Here is a 19,557-nt window from a genome sequence, read left to right as displayed (position 1 = left end):
GGCCCAGTAGCAAGGTAGCGTGATTGCTATTTTGTTCCTTTAAAACAGGGTGTCCGAAAGGTACTTATGGTTTGAGCTGCCAGAACCCCTGTAAATGCATGAATGGAGGCCATTGCGACCCCGCATCGGGAACTTGTGATTGCGCGCCTGGTTTCATTGGAGCCGACTGTAGTAAAAGTAAGCCAACGTTTGTGTTCTGCTTCTTTCAAAAAAACCAGCAGAGAGAATAATCTGCATAAGAGCTTGTTGGTAGAAAAACAGACAGATCCCAGCTACCTCCTCCTTGAATTGTAAATCAGGATTCCAGCTTTGTAAAAAAATCTCTTGCAAAATATTTTCCCTCTCTTCTGCGTGTGTAGAAGCAAGGACACTCATCCCAGGATTACAACCTGCTTGCCCAAATTTATTTCTAGAGCCAGCTCAGCATGAATTGCTCAAGTTCCTTCTTCCTGTCCAAAATTTCGAGGTTGAGAAATTATCTCAATATTTTGCTTCACACTATGGTGCCATTAGTTTCAATAAATGGGAAAAAGATCAAGTTTTGTCATGGCAAAACTGGTAAAGACTCCTTGGTAACCCTACTCTAACTTCTCTGTTTTTGAGCTAAATTGTGTGGCTGAATTTCTGTGCTGTTTCCAAAGCTGTGAGCTCTATGAAGTTCTCTTCAGCTTATTCACAGAAAGGCAAGGCTTTCATGTTTAGTACCCTGTAGCTTTGCTTTTCAGCCTAGGTCAGCATCAATATTAAGGAAGGAAAGATGTTTTTAGCTGGAAGGATGAGCAGCTGATGAGTTGTACATTCGTCTTTTTGGTAGGAAACCTCCTAAATGTTCAGTGTGAAACTGCAGATTGTATTTATAACCTCATGTAAAGTTTCAGAGGATGAAGCAGTCATGTCTTTGGATGTGTTTTGGTTCCATAGTTGTTTTGAAGCACATTAGCTGGAATAAAAATGAAGCCAACTCTACCTATGTTCAAAATGAGAACTGGCATTGGATACTGAGAGTGTTTAACAAAAGGCTGCTTTTCCTTCAGCGTGCCCTGAAAATCGATACGGGAAGGACTGCGCCCTGTTCTGTGCGTGCGGTAAAGGTCAGTGTGACCCACGGACTGGCAAGTGTACCTGTCCTCCCGGCCAAATGGGACCCGGCTGTCAGCAAGGTAACAAAGCGGGACTCAAGGTCATCTCTTCAGTTGGGCACGTACTTAAAACACCCAGCAAATAAAACTCGGCGCCAAACATTGTTTATAGCTGTGTTTCCCCACACCTTTGCTTGATAACATGGCAATTTGCTGTGTACTCAGCCTCTGTCCCTCTCTGCTCCATCACTCTGCCTTTATACTACGCCAGCCTCCTGCCCGCATCTCACTGCTTTGCTCCAACACGCTTGGTGCCGTTGCACTGGTTTCTCCACAAAGCTGAAGTCACTGTTTTCAGAGACTTCAGTCCAAACAACACAAAGATAAAGATAGGGAAAGAGTTCGTACCACACAACATGAGCAGTGTGAGATGGGTGGAAATAAATTTAGAAACAGATTGATTGAGCTGAAAAAGAGAAGAGAGAGGATTTGCTGAAGAGGAGTGGAGAGATGAGAGCAGGAGGATCAAGTGTGGAGTGGAGCCAAGTGAGGAGACACAATGAGACAGGGAGTGTTTGGATGAAACTGCTAAAAACCATGGAGTAGAGTTCCTACAGCCCTTGGGAGGCACTGGGCCCTTGGGATACCCTGTGGGGAGCATGTGTTTGTATTTATTCCCTGTCACCTTCATTCTTTTGGGGGATGCTAATTTATTTATTTTTCAAACTGTGTTAATTCTCTGTAGTGTGTCCCCAGGGACAATATGGCCCCAACTGCCACCTGACGTGTACCTGTCAGAACGGTGGTATCTGCGACCACGTGGATGGCAACTGCACTTGTGGGCTCGGCTGGACGGGAAGATCGTGTGAGAAAGGTGATTTTCGGCTTTGATGGTAGTGGATGTGTACATTAAGCAGTGTCGACAGACCCACAAGAGGGGACAGTTTTTGCTTAGGTAGACTCCCTCCCAACTGCATTTGTCTCTCTAGCTTTTCTCAGGCAGAACTGCCCCCTAGTTAGACCTTTTAGGTCTTTTTTCAGAAACCATGTCCTCGTAAGTCCTGCTCTGCAGCTCTCATAAATTATTTTGCACAGACTCGTATTTCTTCACCTGTCCAACTTTTGTGTTGTTCTGTTCATGGGACTGTTGTTCTGTATCTTCTTTCATGTGCTTCTCTGAGGTCAGCAGAAGCCCACATCTCCCTCCTCTCTTATGTTCTCTCTTGTTACTCCCTTCCCTTTGACACTGGACTGCAGTTGAACTTCCCATATATTGATTTCCCTGCCAGTATGGCTCTGACATCTGTCCAAAGCAATTGAGATTGTTCTGCTTTCTTGCCCTTGTTCTCCATGACAGCTCTCCCATACTCAAGACAAAGCGGAATATGATCAGTTTTCCCTCCGGAAACCCTCCTTCCAGCCCAGAGCAGAGTTTTTCTGCGTCTTTCTGTCCATCTCCCAAAAGTCATTCTGCATTTCTGTTCCAATTTATCTCTCCAGAGAAGAGATGTCTGTACAGTTATGGACTTAAATGTTCAGGAAACAATGAGTTTACTGGTATGATGTCAAATAAATTGTTAGTTCCCGGTTCACATTCAAGACAATGTCACCGTTATATTGTAACTGCCTGTGTGCAGAGAAGGAGCGGGGAGAACAGGAAAGATGCTAACTACATGGAGCCACTCACAATCTGAATATCGCTATGGACAGGCACTAAAAACGTGCAATTTACCAATTACCAGCTAACTTCATGTTGCCTAGGCCACCAGTGTCCATCTCTGTTTGTCTGTTCTTTGAAATCTCTGTGACCACCCATAGACCCCATTTGGGTTGCAGAGTCCCAGTAGGGTCATGGAGGTCTCACCAGGTGGAGAAGTGCATCATGGGTGTCTCTCATAGATGTGCTTAGGTAAAACATCTCTGATGTCAAGCACAGAGGGCAGACGCGCACATCGTATGAGGGACTGTGTGTTAGATGACAAGAGCGAGCTTCACTGGTTTCTTTTGACAGAGATAGCTAAGTTACTGGAAATTTGACTCTTGATTTCCACAGCAGTGTGGTTTTAAGTGTGTTTTGACTTGAAATCAAAGACAGCTAATCAGGCATGCTTTTTCTAGTGATTAGATACAATGTTCTTGAAAGATTTTGTCTGACATTTGCGGAGTTACGAGTCTGATTATTTGGACGGCCACACTTGTTTAAGTGGTCTGCGCAGATTCAAGTTATGACAGCAGCGGGAGGTGAACTTACGCAGAAGTGATGCCTGGGTTAATTGTATTGGCACCGTCACTTTTGCATGACTTGGCTTTCGGTAATTTGAGGCATGTTTAGTTCTGTAAAAGCAGATGTCTCATTATACATGGAAAGTCTGTTGCTATGTGTGAAAAAGATCCTCCCGGTTTTATTAGGGATTGGAATAGTGCGAACTCCAATGATAACACAGAGGAGGAAAAACTTCATGTTTTCTTTCACACTTTCTGAGTGCCTAAAAGAAAATATTGCTGTAGATATAGAAAAAAAAAATAGACGATACCATTTATACCATTTACTATGTGGCTTTACAACACATGGTGTGGGTTTGACATTGACCACATGAAGAGACAAATTTAAAAAGGTAGACTATAAAAAATACAAGGAAATTGCTGTTCTAACACCTGTATAAAATAAAATGCTTCTCATCAAAGTAGGTAAATACATCATAGTTGTGCAGAAATGCTGTGTCTTCATAACAAACTCCTTGGCTTCTGGCAGTTATTGTATGGGCATCGTATCTCAGCTATACCAGCTATAATGTAAGAGCTTTTGTACGTTAGATCAGTGATTTTAATTTTTTTTTGTCTATTTTTCTGTCCATGTCCTGCCAGCAGAATGTCTCCCAGGGAAGTATGGCTCTGGCTGTGGCTTGGACTGCTCGTGCCAGCACAACGGCACCTGCGACAGGTTCACGGGCTGCTGCCGATGCCCCGAGGGTTACTACGGCCACTCCTGTGAGCACAGTAAGTGGAGGCACCCTGGGCAGCCTTTTCCAGCAGTGATGGGATGTGAGGCTTCAGAGTAGTCACGTAAACACCTAGCCAGTTCACCTGAAATTTTTACGGTGTCCCAGATCACCCAGCTGCTTCCAGATCTCTCTGGAATTGCATACCTCTGATGCTGGGTAATACAAGTTTAAAAGCATGTGATGTTATTCGAGTTAATGGTAAATATAATTTTAGTTGGTTCCCAGGGAATGTAGCTGAGAATATAGAGGATTTTAAAGAGCTGAATGTTTTTCTTCATCAACATTCCTCATTTGATCCTTTCATTTTTCAGGATGCCCCCAGGGGTTTTATGGACTAGGCTGTCTTCATGCATGTGCCTGTAAAAATGGAGCAAGCTGTGATGGAGTGACGGGACAGTGTGTTTGTCCTTTGGGTTATCAAGGTGTCCACTGCGAAAAAGGTATTTATACCTCTCTGATGTAAAAGAGAGAGAAAAAGAAAAGAAAAAAAAAAAACCACACAAAACCCCCGAACAACCAAAAAACCAAAATAAAACCCAAAAAAACCCATGTCATTACTCTAATGTTTGTTGAGAGTAATGTATTCCGTATTTTGAGCTTTATTAATATCCTGAAACACTAGATTTGGGATTGTTTACCTGTTATTATAGCTGGGTGTTCTCATTTCCTTGTAAATTAACTAATCTGGTTCCGATTAATACGCTGAAAGTCCTGGTCTCCATGATGTCTTGCAGCAATGAGTTCCACATGTTGTTTATTAAAAATAAGTTCCTTTTACTGATTTTAAATTTGCTTCTAAAACTCCAAATAAGATTATTAAATAGGTGCATGTCAGACCTGTTGAGTGTTATGGAATGGTCTTCTAGAGAGTTCTAATTAAAACTGAAAATAAGTGCCAGTTATGTTTCTGGGACAGATTTACAGATACCTTTGGTAGGTTAGATGAGATGAACTCAACATAAAGAGAGTTCATATAAATATTATACCTCTTCCACTATGTTCAGTTCTTCATTAAACTTGGTGTTTACACTAGCTTCAGTGGAGAGTTTATGAGCTTTCCTCTGAGACATCCTGGAAAAACTCCTCTCACTTAATGTACATCTTGCCATTCAAATGTGCGTCTAAAAAAGCGCTCTTGCCATCAGGCTGCGACAGGGGCTGGTTTGGAGAGCGGTGCCAGCGTCGATGTGACTGCGGAGGTGCTCCTTGTGATCCAGAGACTGGGAAGTGCCTTTGCCCACCTGGGAAGACTGGAGACAAATGTGACATTGGTAAGGGTAATATTTTCTAAGGGCTGGATTCTATAGTCAGACCAATATGACCTGTTGGTTGAAGCATAACTGTGAAAGGACATTTGCTGGTATTCAAGAACCCATTGTTTGTAGCAAATTACTCTTACAGGTTATCAACAGCTTTATCAACAGGCTGTACCTCTTGATTTAATCAATATTTAAATTGATACACTGATAGGAAAACTGCTTATGGGTCAGCTGTAAAATGTCATTTGTTCTGAGTTTCAGAGAACACGCGCTGGTAAAGAATATACTGAGAAGCCTGCAGTCTTGCAGACGTAGTGGGGAAGACTCAAGAGGGTGCAGATGGGCATGAAAGGATCTGATTGTCCATGTGGGAGGGAAAAGGGACATTTGTGACACTTTTCAGACCAATGCAAAAGTATGTCCAGCTCCGGGTTTGCAGCAGCTATGCCTCCCTCAGGGGTTCAGCGTAGACCAGGAACATTTAATCCAAATAAAATTCCCTCATTGGAAGCCCAGGCACTTAGGCTGTGTGTTTAGGAAGTGGCTGGCCCATGAAAGCAGAATTATTTTGTAACAAGAGTTTAAAAGTAGATGAGAAAATTCTCTTGTAGGGAAAACCGCTCCTACCGCTGTACCCTGATGAGGTGGTTGCAGGGTTGAGAGGCATCAATGGCAGGCAAGATTCTTGAGCCAGACTCCGATCACAGTTGTGACACAGTAAATTTAGGGTGATCACTGGAATAAAAGCAGTTGCAGCAGTTTAAGCAAATGTAAGTGGAGATTTGTGATCCTAATGCTATGGCAAACAAGGTAAAATGAGTGAACCTCTGTGTGCTACTATCGGAGGTTCACACCAGGAACCACAATCCTCCTGAGCCCCAGAACAACCGTGGAGGAATATTATTTCTCTTTTTGTTCTAGAATAGGGCAGGAAACAACTTTAAACAGCCTGTTATTAAGGCAAAGCAATTGCAGGGAGCTTTGAGTGCTAGTGCAACCTGCAAAACAAAAATGCAAAATGATTTGCTTCCCTCTCCGCACTGTCTTGTGGTCAGAAATCAAAGCCACCCAGTGTGCAGGCACTGGTCTGACGGGGGACATCAGCCACCCCCGCAGCCAGCACGGCACTCGGCATCCAGAGGCCTTTCCAGCAAAATTTTAGGCAGAAGTGAAACGCAAGGGGGAAGCTGAACACCAAAAATGTGAACTGAGTTTTTGCTTCTTGCAAACTCTAGGAGTCATTTTTATTTTTCTTAAATCAGCTAGGGTAGCCCCCGTCCATGAAAAGCTGTTATGGGGTAGGTTTTATTTGCATTTTTATTTTCAATTAGGCTCAGTTCATCTGTGATATAACTGTGAGCAGCTGTGACTGGGCAGCAGCCATAAAGATAAAAGGCCTGATTTTAATTTGAACTCTGGTAAAGCACCCATTAAACAGGCAAAATGTTAATTAAAAAAAAAAAAGAGAGAGAGAATATAACAGACTTTTATGGGCGCTGTTTTTTTGTAGTAAATTAACATTGCAGACTTTCAAACAGATGTCTTAAATACACATTGTTATTAACATGAAAATGTGGTATTATATAAATTAAAATCAGGTCCAGAGGTGTTCGGGGAGACCTTTTCTCATAACATTTCCTAATTGAAAAGGCCAAGCTCTGAGCGCACGGGGAGAGTTCTCCCACGTGTTGGGGCTGCAGCTGATGCAGGGCTCAGCCGCGCTTTTATTTACCTAAGAGTGCCTGTGTGAGAAAGTGAGCGCCTTGGTTATTTACGGGATTTTCTAGCAAGGTGAGGGAGAGAGGGCTGTTGTTTACAGTGTACTTAGCACCCTGCCTTGTGACCTGCTGCTAACTTTTCCTTCGTGCCTGTGCTCTGACTGCATTAAAAAAAAAATTGCAATGAGAATTTATCAGCCTAGGTATAAAATGTATTTGTATTTGGGAGTTTAATTTGCCAGGAGGCAGCAGAATTGTGCAACAGGAGTAAGACATAAGAGTGTATGTAAAATGGATTAATTTCAATTTCACATTCTTTGAGTGAAGGCTCTTTGCTGGCACACACTGACAGCCAAGCAGCGCAGTGGAGAGATGCAGGATGCTGACAGTAACTTTCCTGAGCAGATCCCAAGACCTTTTCTGTTGGGCTGTCAACCCCTGTTACACCAGTAATGATTTCCATTCTGGGAACTTCTTTAGGACAGCTGGGCTACAGTTTGGGCAGACCATGCGGTAGATGAAACTTGAAGACTGCAAGGCTTTCCAAAATGTCCCGTTTTAGTGTTAACAGATGTAGGTGCATAAGTAGCTTCCTGATCCTGGAGAACAGGGAGACTGGCAGGGGACATTTACCCTCTTTCAAACACTTCTGTCCTTCCAGATTGCAGGTCAGATCAGTACGGCCCCGACTGCTCCCTGCGATGCCAGTGTGCAAGCAAATCCCAGTGCAATCCATACAACGGGAACTGTGTGTGCCCAGCCACGTGGATGGGGCCAACCTGCAAAGAAGGTAACACAAGCTGGACATGTGCAGCCTTTCTTAGTAGAGGAAATCATGCATTGACCGTGGTGGTGGTCAGTGGACCGTTTGGACAGGAGTATCAACCCCCTGTGCAAACACGGTGCTCAGCAGCCGCCACCACAGCTTCTGTGTGAGGCTGTGAGGCAGAAGCCGTTCTGCATTTCAATCTCTGGTGAAAAACTCAAAGGCTGTGATAGCAGCAACTTTGCTTGCAGGGTTGTGTTGATGTGTGCTGGCCTCCTAAGGGCCCGCCAGCCTGATGTTGCAAATGCCAGGGGACACTGCAAATGCCAGGAGTTGTTCCAGGTGGCTGTAAGGTCTTGGCCAAGCTGAACTTATTCAGTGCAGTGGTTTCCCCTCAGCGCAGGCTGTGAAGTGGAGATCTTGCACAGCCTGCTCAGGGATTCCCATGCTGCCTCAGCACAGCTGTGCTGGAGAGCTGTATGCTCTTCTGTGCCTGCCAGTATGAAACCTTGCCCTGAAACAGTTGATGTCCACAGCCTCTGTAAGATCAATAAGGAGGCTTACTTGCTATGCATGCCATCGCATTCGCTTACTTTTTGTAGAGGTGTCAGATTTTGAAGAGCATGATGAGTTGTGATCAGCTAAGAGAGTAGATAAGACATTGGAAAATAGTTTCAGACTGCTCTGTGAGGTTACAAAAGAGCTCGTTGCTCTATCACAAAAGGGTTTTGTTGTTTTTTTTTTTAATTTAGATAATTTATTTTCTTAATAAGATATTGTATTGTGTGAAAGTTTCCTCCCACTTACAGTCTAATCACAGCTGGCTTGATGGTGATACCATGAAATTCTGCATTTAGTTTAGGAAACGCTTGGAAAACCTTCCATTTGAGAGATATCTTATTGTTTTGTTTGCTCTCTGCTTCTATGAGGAGGCCAGTGTAACTCAGTCCTCTACCTTCTTTTGAAGAGTACCATTTGTTGAATTATTTAAGTGTAAATTGTATAATCCATACAATATTTCAGTGTTATGTTATATAGACCTGAAACCGTGTTTCTACTTAATTCTCTAGGTGGCCCTCCAAAGCTTCCTTTTTATGAAGAGCAAACTCAAGAAAAAGGGAATATTTTTCCAAGAGCTCTACAACAGTAACATTTGGACTAATAAATGAACTGTTTTATATGCACAGACGGTATTTGAATTTGGATATGAAAACAGTTATTCAATTCAGCTTGAATTGTACTGAAGTATTCACACTTCTTATGGAAGACTACAGAGGCCATTTAGTAGCTGGATCCTTTTAAAAAGTTGAATCTGTTTCATGTATTTATTCCTAGCCTCTTACCGCTCCGTTAATCTGCTCTGGACATTCTTTCTGATATATAATATAATTCATTGTTTGAAAGATTGGACATGTTTTTAATAAGAGCAGCTCTGAAGAGTATCAGGATAAGCAGCATATCAATGTTCAGTGAGCCACACCGTGTATAAGTGCCTTTCTAAACCCACTTGACAACTGGCATGAAGTTTAATGAGTGGTTCATGGATTATGAAGCCAATACGGAGCCACTGCAAAATCACGTTGCATAGAAACTAGTGGGATTCACCAAGTTAATTCCTCTTTGAATAGCGTTGTGTGTTGTAGAAAAACATCCAATCTAATTTTAAACTTGCAACTGAAGAAGAATCCACCACAGTACTCTAAGTTGTTCATTAGTTTAAGAATATGTACCACATTTCTAGTGTGGATTGACTGATTGGAAGCTCTCCATCTGTTTCTTGCTTACATCTGAGTCTGTCTTCCAAAGAGCATGGTGTTGTCTGTCGGGCTCTTCTGGCTTTCTGCATTCTCCCATCTTGTCAGTTGGGTTTCTCATAGGTTTGTCAAGTCGAACTGTGCAGCAGTTCCTGTAAAACAATACCTTCTAATGCAGAAAGGAGTTTAATCTTGGGTGGAGAAAACAGATAGTAAGCAAGGGTGAGATAATCTGTGTTCTTTATATAAGGGATTATAATGTGTTTTTACTGCACAATAGCTTAAGTTAGCTTTAAAAAGTCCTGACAGCATTCAACAGCTGCTGTTGGTCACTTAATAGAACAAAGACATTTTGGTGCTATTTTTTCTGGTTAGACAGGTTGTTCTTTAATATAGGACTCAGTTGTTATAAAGAAATAATGTTCTCTAGTTTAATATTCTGCTTAACCAGGACAGCATATTTCAGAGTGCCTCTTTATACCTCTCTTTAGGTTCAGAGTTACAAAAGCTGTGTGGTAACCTCTTGAGTCTGACTGTATCAAAAGTGCACTTACTAAGGGGCGTCAGGACCATGGCTCAGCAGACGTGGTAGTACGTGCCGTTCCAGGTCTTGCGTTCAGCTGCCGTTCTCACACCTTAACAAATTGCAACTCTGCAAGAGAAGATTTTTTTTCCCTTAGAAGGGACAAAGTGACAATAATTGATGCTACCTTGTGATTTTTAAAGATGCTGTTTGTTATTGCATTTGGATAAAGAGTAGATGCAGTAGCAGTTTTAACCCATGGTTCACCTCAGGTCTTAAACATATCTGCAGTCACTAACTGTCCAGTGCAAAGCAAGCGACGGTTGCTCACCTGGGACTGTAACTCAAACTGTGAAAAGTATTGCTTCTATTGGAAGCAGTACAGGTTTGGTAGGTATTTTTCAGCTTCATGGAAGTCTTATTTTTGTTATACGTCACTTCATAGGTACTGAAAGTCATCCTAAACACACTGAAGGTCTTTCTGAATATTTCAAGGCCAGGTTGGACGGGGCTTTGAGCGACCTGGTCTGGTGGAAGGTGTACCTGCCCAGGGCAGGGGGCTTGGAACTAGATGGTCTTTAAGGTCCCTTCCAACCCAAACCATTCTATGATTTTATGAAGGTCTCAAAATTAATTAACCAACTGTGCTTTCAGGCAGAAAATTGCAGAGGCTGATGCTGATCCCTTGTCATTTCTGCTTTACAGCTCTGTGAAGGTATTCAATGTAAATACGACAAAATTGTTGTCCCAAAACTAGTCAGAATTGTGTCGCTCTCAGCAGGGCTTTACTATCAGCTGTGACATTTTAAATGTTCTTTTGGAAATGTCCTGGCCTGAGTCTGATCCTACAATTATGTGAATTTGGGGCAATTTCATTGAATTGGAACTGATAAGGTAAATCTCGAGGGAGACAATTAGATATAATCTTAGCAACTGCTGGAGAAGAATGACCCCAGTCAAGCGATTGTCATCTTTTTGATCTTAACTGTGTGTTTACTGCAGAGCTAAACTACAATAGAAATGCAAGCATTGCATTATATTCAAGGTTTTTCATAGAATCGTAGAGTAAGTTAAGTTGTAAGAGACCTCTGGAGGTCCAGGCTGCTCTTCCAAGCCTGGTCAACTTCAAGTTAAATGGGGTTGTTCAGAGATTAATCCAGCTGAGTTCTGAATATCTGCAAGGATGGAGATCCCACAACCTTTTTGAGCCCGCGTCTTAGTTAAAACGTCATGCTCGTAATGTTTTTTCCCTAGTTTCTAATCAGAATTTCCTGAGTTTCAACTCCTGTCTGCCGCTTCTCATCCTTTCAGTGTGCATCTCTGAGAAGTGTTTGCCTTCATCTCATCTACAGCCCCCATGGGGCAGAGAAGACCTCCCCTAGGTCTTCTCTTCTGCAGACTGAGCAAACCCTACTCCCTCAGACCCTCCTGTATCAGCCTCGGTTACCTCAGTGACCCTCCACTGGCCCCATTCCAATACATTGGACGTCTGAGTTGAGGGAAAGATGCCTGATGTCTGGTGTGGTCACTCAGCAGCTAAGGGACAAAATCCAAGAACTTACATTTTGCTGTTTGACAGCAGTTTGTAAAATGTACTGGTGCTTTCTTACCGATGTATACTGCCATGCGATGAGAACAGCTAGTCGAAGAGGGGACCTTTCTCGAGCCATATCCTTTACACCTGTGTATACTTGTTTACATTGTCCGCAGTACCTTGATATTAGAACTGTAAATATGTAGTATAAAGGAAATAAAAGATTTTTGAATTAAGTATTTTTAAAGAATGTCACAATTTTAGGTACATGATGAAACACGTATTTTAAGTGACTGATACTGAGCCTGTACCAACGAATTAGAGGCCCAAGTAGATCTACCTGGGAAAGACTTCAGCAAACTTCTTTGAAATCAGAAAATGCCAATTCATACAAAACCATTCACATGCAATAGTCTTCTTTTGTTCATCCTTCCTTCAAAATACTTATTAGCTTGTTTGTGTTATTGCCTTGGGGAAAGCAGTTCACTTCAGTGCCATTAAACAGATCATTCTGATTTGGGGCTCAATATGATTTTTGTTTTGAAACAAAGTGCAATCATAGAAAGGTAAAAATCAAAATTATATATTTAAAAAATATTTTAAAAATGAATTTTGATTGGGGTAGTTTTGAATGTCTTGTCTTGGTTCTCTATTTGTGAAGATTTTCACTTTTTTCACAAGGCAGGGGAAATGTTTACAGGATGTTGTTTTCTACAAGTGCCAAAACTTTACATCATTAGCTGTTAATTAAGGAAATGTACTTGCTTATGATGTCATTAATATGTCTTGCTTCTGCTCCTTGCTGCAGATTTACAAATTCGCCTAAGTCTGTGCCTACAAAATAGTCTTTACTAGACAATGTGGACTTTTTAAATGGGAAAAACTACGAAATCAGCTTTTCCCTAGATGAAGTGGCAAGTGAGTGTAATTGCTATTAAAAGAATATAACTCTGCTTACTTGCTTCATCAGATTCCAGTGAAACACTGTCGGGCTGATGCTGTCCTGAACATAGCACTGGAGCTTGTTGAAAATGAAAGTGAAAACTTCACTAGAAATGTTTTTTATGTTTAAATTTATATCCATCTTCCACTTGGTAAATGCCTTTCTTGGCTCTCCGTTTCCCAGAGGGCTGAAGTTAATTATGCTTTCTTGAAAAGAGCGCGCTGTGTATTCCATGGTAGCACACTTGCATGCACAGATAACTCCTTTCAGACAGACATTTAAATTATTTCGACCATGCAGTTTCGGTGCCAAGTCCCCTCTCTTACCTTCTTGTGTATTCCAGATCACTTCAGTTTGGGAAGGGCGGAAGTGGGTTGAGTGTAACTCAGCGGGCCCAGCAGAACCTTAGTCAATGTGAATGCCTGAAACCAGCACAACATGTTTTCAGTTAGACTTCAGTATTTATAACACTATCCTCATAGGAAAACAATCAGAATTTTAAAAATTCCCCGCTTCTCCTGCCAAAAATTATTATTCTACTTTTATCCTTTTTATGTTGAAGAACCGTAGCTATTAAAGTTTGCCCAGATTTCTTGCCAACCATATTATTTTGATTGGCTGCAGATTTCTGTTTTTGTAAGTAATAACCATCATAGCATCAGGAGTTGCCAACGGGACAAACATGGAAATTATACCTTTATGTCCTTCCCAGAAGAGCCAAAGACACATTTCGGAGCCATCGTGGCTTCGTACTGTTGATCTAACAGTGACAAATAACGTTTCTGTTAGAGCTTAGCTTCTTATCAGAGCAAAGAAAAGCTTAGGAAGAGCCCTTGGGAGAACTGGTGGACCAAGAAACCTCCATCCTTCCATCCCCACGTTAATGTTTTTAATAGTTAGGCCAGAAACCTTCTCAGAACCCAGTTCTTGAAGGACTTTTCCTACACCATGACCTGTGGCTGACTGCAGCAGCTCCGTGCACGAGCTGTGACTGTGCCTGGTAGTTCTTTTGCAGGGTCAAAGCTTTAAATTCAAACACTGTGCAAAGCAATTTCCAGCGGTAGGCAGCAATTCTCAGACTTGTAGAGCATAAATTGTTTATTCTGTCCTTTTTATTGCTTTTAATAAGCACTTGCATAGCAATATTATGTCTTTTGTGAATTTGTAACCCCTTTCAAAGAATATGTGGGATGTATCTCAAAAGTACTGTATGTTGTGTTGTACACGTATCGTAGTGGAAGGATGCTAGATTTTTTTATATAAACATGCCTTTAAAACTTGTTCTTGTTTTCTCCTTATTGAGAGTCTCAGTAGGCTTATGCTGTGGCTTACGTTGTGTATGAAACTTTGCTCTGTTAAACTAATTCACATTCAGAGAGAACACTGAAATCACACCTGCTTTTAGTAGTTTGTATAGAATAAATAATGGCCTCTACATAAATGGGTTTATGTACAATTCCTGACCAGAGCAGCTTATCCAGTGACCGTGCCTGATAAATAGAGGTTTCTGGCACTCGGACTCCAGAGTATTAGAAATATTCAAAACACAGCGTAAATCTTGCTGGAAGAGGATGGTTATGAAGTGTAACATTTCTGGAAGACTTGGGCATGAAGCACTTTGAAGGCATTTGAAGCTGCACACCTGCGGGCTTCCATCAGCCTTCTTGGACGCTTCCCAGAGCCCAGTACTCTCCGAACAAATAGCCCAGTTCACCTTAGGGGTATTGTCTTCTCATGTTGGCAGGAGCTGAAGGAACACATGTGCCTGTTTAATGCCAAATAATGCAGTAAGTGTGTGCTGGTTAATTGGAAGTAGCATGCTAAATTGAATTCAAAATGTGTAACAAAGCGGGGACAGTATATCAAGCTGTCAGAGAAAACTGGACAGACATGGCTAGCTGGCTTCTGGGAGAACAGCTCTGCAGGCTTGGACTGACTTTTAAATTTTGGAGCAAACATTTTAAATTGAGCTCTGTAGTACTGCACGAGTTTGTCATATGTGATTTACTTCATTGTTCGTACAGTTTTCAACAAGGATTAGAATAATTAAATTCATTTGGTTTGTCATCTTTTTAACATACGTTATCAGATAGCTCTATAATCACTGCAACTTACTCAATAATTCCTTTATTAGAAGCAATATTTAACCTATTCAACTAAATTGTTGCCGTTGTTGCACTAACCTTTCGGTCCCAATGGTTGCCATTAAGAGCTGATCAAAAAGTAGACGTGGTGGGTTAATATTCCCAACCTGTGCTGAGTTACACTGGTCTATGTCTTAAACCTTTAAAAAAGGTCTTTGTCTCTTTGTAGCACTTAACAGTTTACATGTGCCTGCGATGGGTACCTGGCACTGGACTTGAGGGTGATCCTGGCCACGATCCAGAAAGCATTGCTCCATGGTATGGTCCTTCAGCATCTTCAGACACTGTTGAACCAGTTTGTAGCCAGCACTGCTTGTCTCTTACTTCAGCCAGCACTTAGAGGTTCACCGGGTGCTAACAGAGTATTCTGTATGCACACAGGGGAAAAAAAAAAAAAGTCCATAAAGCCCATAAATGATTTTAAAATGACTTAAAAGTTCTGTATGACAAGGCACTGCTTTGTTGATTTCTTCAGGCATGGCAGTTAAACTACAACTCAGTTGTGTTGTTTTATATATGAATAAAGATGTCAGCAACTAGTCATCTAACTGTCCATGCCATTTGGCAGAGTCTAGCTTCCTTTTCAGTAATAGCCCAATAAATCTTTATCTTTTAGTAAGCTGATGACAGCAAAACATCTTGAGAAGCTGCATGTGGTGTAGATATTATAGTTAATGTTTAAAATGCTTCGTGCCATCGTCTACTGGGTGTTTTCTCCAGTCCAGATGTAACATCTTGGCCTAAGGCCTGTGCTCACATCTCCCTCTAGTGACTCCAAGAGCCTAATGATAATTAAGCTAATTAATTATTTTAAGGTCTGTGATTTCTTGGTGGAAGAGATCAAAGAGTTAGGCTTGCTGCTTCTCAGAGCCCAAGTCTTGGCTAATTAATGAAAATAGTGAAGTACGGCCTGCTAGCATGAGTCATAGACCGTGGCCCATCTGAGCAAAGGTGGCACAAACGCAGCAAGATGGTGGTCCCACCCTGAGCCCCCATGTTTGTACACAGCAGCTGAGATCCATCTCTGCTCACGTGCCCTTAGCGCTTGCACAGACAGCTTACCAGAAGTAATACAAAATCGGCAGCTTTCCAATTTGCGGAAGTTTTTGTACTTGGCATCGAAGTTTTCTTTCCACCTGTAAGTCCTTAATTCATCCAGAAACACGAAGGAAACCTGTTGTGAAAATCAAAGGTTGTCTCGTCTCTGTCCCCTGCTCTGAAGATGGCGTGTAGGCTTTCTGGCGTGGGGACACCGGAGTTAGCCAAGCAGGCGTCGCCTGGCTAAGCGAAGCCATATTTGGGGTGGAAATGCTCCATATCCCCTCCGATTCTGCTTTGTTGTGCCAGTTCTCATTAACAAGAAACTGGCCTGTCATTTCTTTGTTATTTTGTAAGTTTTAGCGTGCTATAAATTACCTAGAAAGTGACTTAATGAAAGTTCTCTAGTTTTTGCAGCTGGATTTTTTTTTGTTGTTTTTTTGTTTTTTTTTTTTCACCCAGAAATCCAGTTTTAGGTGATTTATGTGCCCTGTAAGATACGCAGCAGGTTTCTTTGCTGTGTGGCATCAGCAAATAATAAGATTGGTGCGAGCAGAGGCTGTGGGGCTAATTCCTGCCCTGTCGATTTGCTTTTTTTTCCCTTTTTTCTATTTGACATTTACTTTGTGGTAGCCATTGTGGATCTTGGCCTTGCACTGCTAGGCACATGAGAAGCCTGCTCTTAATTATTACTTTAACCTTGAGGGTATATATGGAGTACAGAATAGCAAGCGTAATAGCGTTACATTAAATTCCGGCTGTGGTCCTGGGTAACGAGGGACGGGAGAGCTGCAGGAGCAGCTTCACAACAAGCGGCTCTGGCCAGGGCGCTGCTCCGCTCGAGGGTTTTTGGGGAGCCCTTCTCCACCCTCTCAAAAGCAAGAGGTTTGAACAGGCACCTTGAAGGGCTGTGAGATCTGTTCACAGTCACATTTAGCATGGTAAAATTTTTACAAGAGCTAGCAAATTTGATCAGAAAATAGTTATTTTTGGCTGCCAATGTGACAAAACCACTTAAAATACAAACTCAAAAATGTGTTGAAAGGAGCTGGTTTGCCAGCACAGCTATTGTTGTAGCAAAGTCTCCCCTCTGATCCGATGGGAATCTTCTCTCCAAGGTAGGATACTTAAAAAGTTAAGGTGGAAGTCAAACACCTGGAAAATTTTACGTATTCGAAAAGAAGATTGATGGGGTTTGGTTTGGTTTGTTTTCTTGTTGTGAGCCCTTGGCTGTGGAGTGGTACCTGGAGTCTTCCTTCCCTTGGGAAGCTTTGCAGATTAATTTGGCAGTCCGGTGGCACTGGTTTCATACTGTGCTATCTACGAGGGATAACGGAGAAGCGAGACTTGGGGCAGTGCATCCAGCCCTTTAAGTCTAGGTTTTTTACCCTAAAGTAAAGTATAGTGTCATGGTGAATTTGTAGTGAATTTTAATTATGATTTCTAGCTCAAAAAAAAAAAAGCCTTAGCTTTTTTCCTTCTTTTTCTTTTTTCTTTTGTTTTTTCTTCTTTTTCTTTTTTCTTTTTCTTGTTTTCTTTTTTTTTTCAATTCCTTTTTTTTTTTTTTTTCTTTTTTTTTTTTTTTCTAAAAAGTGCTACTCCCAGGGCTCCAGCCCATGCCACTGCCACACAGGGTCCTCCATAGAGCCAGGGCTGCCTTCCCCGGGAAAACTAAAAAAAAAAAAAAAAAAAAAAAAAAAAAAAAAAAATTAGGTCTCTAAGTGACAGAATGATTTGAATGATTTCACATAAACATGGCAGCAGTAAAAATCCATTTTAATACATATCTCAGTGAGTGCTTATGCAAGCAAAAACCGGCCCCTAACACTTCAGGAGCTGAAAAAGGGGCGAATCCACAGCGCCTGTTATCTTGAGTACATAACTGGTGCTTCAGTGCCCCGCGCTACGGCTCCCACGCGATACGTGTGCGCCAGGTCACGGGAGATGTGAAAAACATTACGGCCGGTAAATGAATGTTGTATTTTGAGTAGGCATGGAGGAGGATGTTGAAAACAAGTTTTCTTCCTGACTCTGCTGCCAGGAATACAAAGCGCCACACAAGAGACTTTGAAGGTCCCTCTGGGAAAAATGCCATTACCGACTCAACTATAGCGTGTTGTCCAAGTTGCCCTGAAGGAATCTCTGCCAGAAACACCTGTTAACAATAAGGACTTGTTAATGTTTCACAATTATTTTCCCAAGTATGTTATTGCTACACCAGCCCCTGACACAAGAAATATTGGCAAACATTAAATACACATGATACCTGTGAAAAGCTCTGGTCTGGCTGCATCCACAAAGACCAAGATAAAGCTGCATCTGTGGGTCTGGTGAGGACTCAGTGGGGAGGGGTTAGTGGGGTGTGTTGGGCACACGCTTGGAATCCTTTGGAAACCGGCACTAGGGAAGAGAAGGTGATCCATAAATGAAAAATAACCCGTTCTAGTGCCTCCTTGCCATAGTTTTAAACATCTTACTTGTCGTTATTTGTTTGCCCAGTCTTGTGATTCTTAGTTTTCAATCGATCCTTCTTCAGTCCCGAAGCCAATCCTTTTCATCAGAAATGAAAAATCTCAGACTTTTGCTTTTCCCCTGACATGGGGCACGCCTGACATGAGGTAGCATCTCTCCCCTGCTTTGTGTGCAATCAGGAAGAATAAAAAGCTGTGGCTCTGCCAGTCATGTCTACAACTTTTTCAAAGAAAATCAACACGAGCATCTCCTCTTTTGTGGAAGAAAGTTAAGCAACAAACCATGTGTGGCACATCCTAACTTTTCAGTACTGAGACTACGGAAGGGAAAGGAGGAGAGCTGCACTGGTGGCCGCTTAGGGAGATTTCTTGTATTTGCTTCATCACTGGCTTCAGTTCAGACCAGCCGCAAACTCATGATTTATCAGAGGTGTGAGCATCCTGCTTCACGGTGTATCACAGAGCTTTAGTAGGCACAGCAGACTTCTCCTTGTGAAAGTCAAGGCTGACCAGGCTGTGTACATTTGCCACTTAAAAAAAACCTGTGAATGGCAGCTTCTCTGCCTGATATCAAGGCAACATCGGAGTTTATTTTCATAGTTTGTCCTCCTTAAGTGAGGAAACAATAGCACTAGCAAAACATTTTCAATGCACCTCTTAAGGACAGGATCATACCTTGATGAACACCAAAAAGGGATGTTGGAGTTTGAAAAGTTGTACAGAGAGCCTGTCTTCATTCTTGAGCCTTCAAGGATGTTCAAATATCATCTTCAGGCTTCATGAACCCTTTTCAATGGGGTTTCAGATTTAGGTATCTGTTAAATTCCATCTGTTTGATACAGTCTATACGAGATATTTAACAGCATGCATTTCCAATTAGTAACAGATTGCTACATGACATAGGTCCTGAGGAACGGTTGGTGTTGATGGTGCAACGCTTCTAGATTCTCATGCGTTGAGTGTCGCATCCATTGCTTGCAAAAGATATTCACGGACTGCGAGGATGGAGACTGATTCATTTTGCTTGGTTTTCTCAGAGGAATATGTGAAATCAAACCCACTGAGAAATGAGGGAGCTTGAGCTGGGATCTCCTACATCCTGGTAAGTGCTCTAGTCACCGAGCGATTTGATAAGGAAAACACTATCTATGGCTATCTTCCCACAGGCTTATAAATATAGCTTTAACCTCTGTTTATTTTTAACTGGAACAAGCATTTTGGTCATTTGCACGATTTTTTGGCCTCCAAAAATGTCTGAGTGACTCAGTAGGTGGCACCCTTTCTATTCCTTTATTTTCCACCAAATGTCAAAAATAAGTCAGAGCT

The 19,557-nt window shown here is 41.9% G+C and overlaps 1 protein-coding gene and 1 long non-coding RNA gene across 2 annotated transcripts; both read left to right on the top strand.

The window, feature by feature from the left end:
- The first annotated feature begins 1,138 nt into the window (after positions 1-1,138).
- On the top strand, positions 1,139-9,008 carry LOC104482502 (uncharacterized). The gene is made up of 7 exons (XM_086754893.1): positions 1,139-1,160; positions 1,825-1,953; positions 3,948-4,076; positions 4,393-4,521; positions 5,227-5,352; positions 7,720-7,848; positions 8,895-9,008. The coding sequence occupies exons 1-7, from the start codon at positions 1,139-1,141 to the stop codon at positions 8,972-8,974; spliced, it is 744 nt and encodes a 247-aa protein (XP_086611019.1). The 3' UTR covers positions 8,975-9,008.
- A 122-nt stretch (positions 9,009-9,130) lies between these two features.
- LOC147599734 (uncharacterized) lies at positions 9,131-11,874 on the top strand. The gene is made up of 2 exons (XR_015259403.1): positions 9,131-9,800; positions 11,413-11,874. It is a non-coding gene; the product is annotated as an uncharacterized LOC147599734 (long non-coding RNA).
- The last annotated feature ends 7,683 nt before the right edge of the window (positions 11,875-19,557 follow it).

This window comes from Chlamydotis macqueenii, chromosome 9, assembly GCF_036417535.1.
Source record: "Chlamydotis macqueenii isolate bChlMac1 chromosome 9, bChlMac1.mat, whole genome shotgun sequence".
Taxonomy (NCBI): Eukaryota; Metazoa; Chordata; class Aves; order Otidiformes; family Otididae; genus Chlamydotis; species Chlamydotis macqueenii.
Note: the sequence above shows the minus strand (reverse complement) of the source record. Positions and strands in the feature narration are given on the sequence as shown.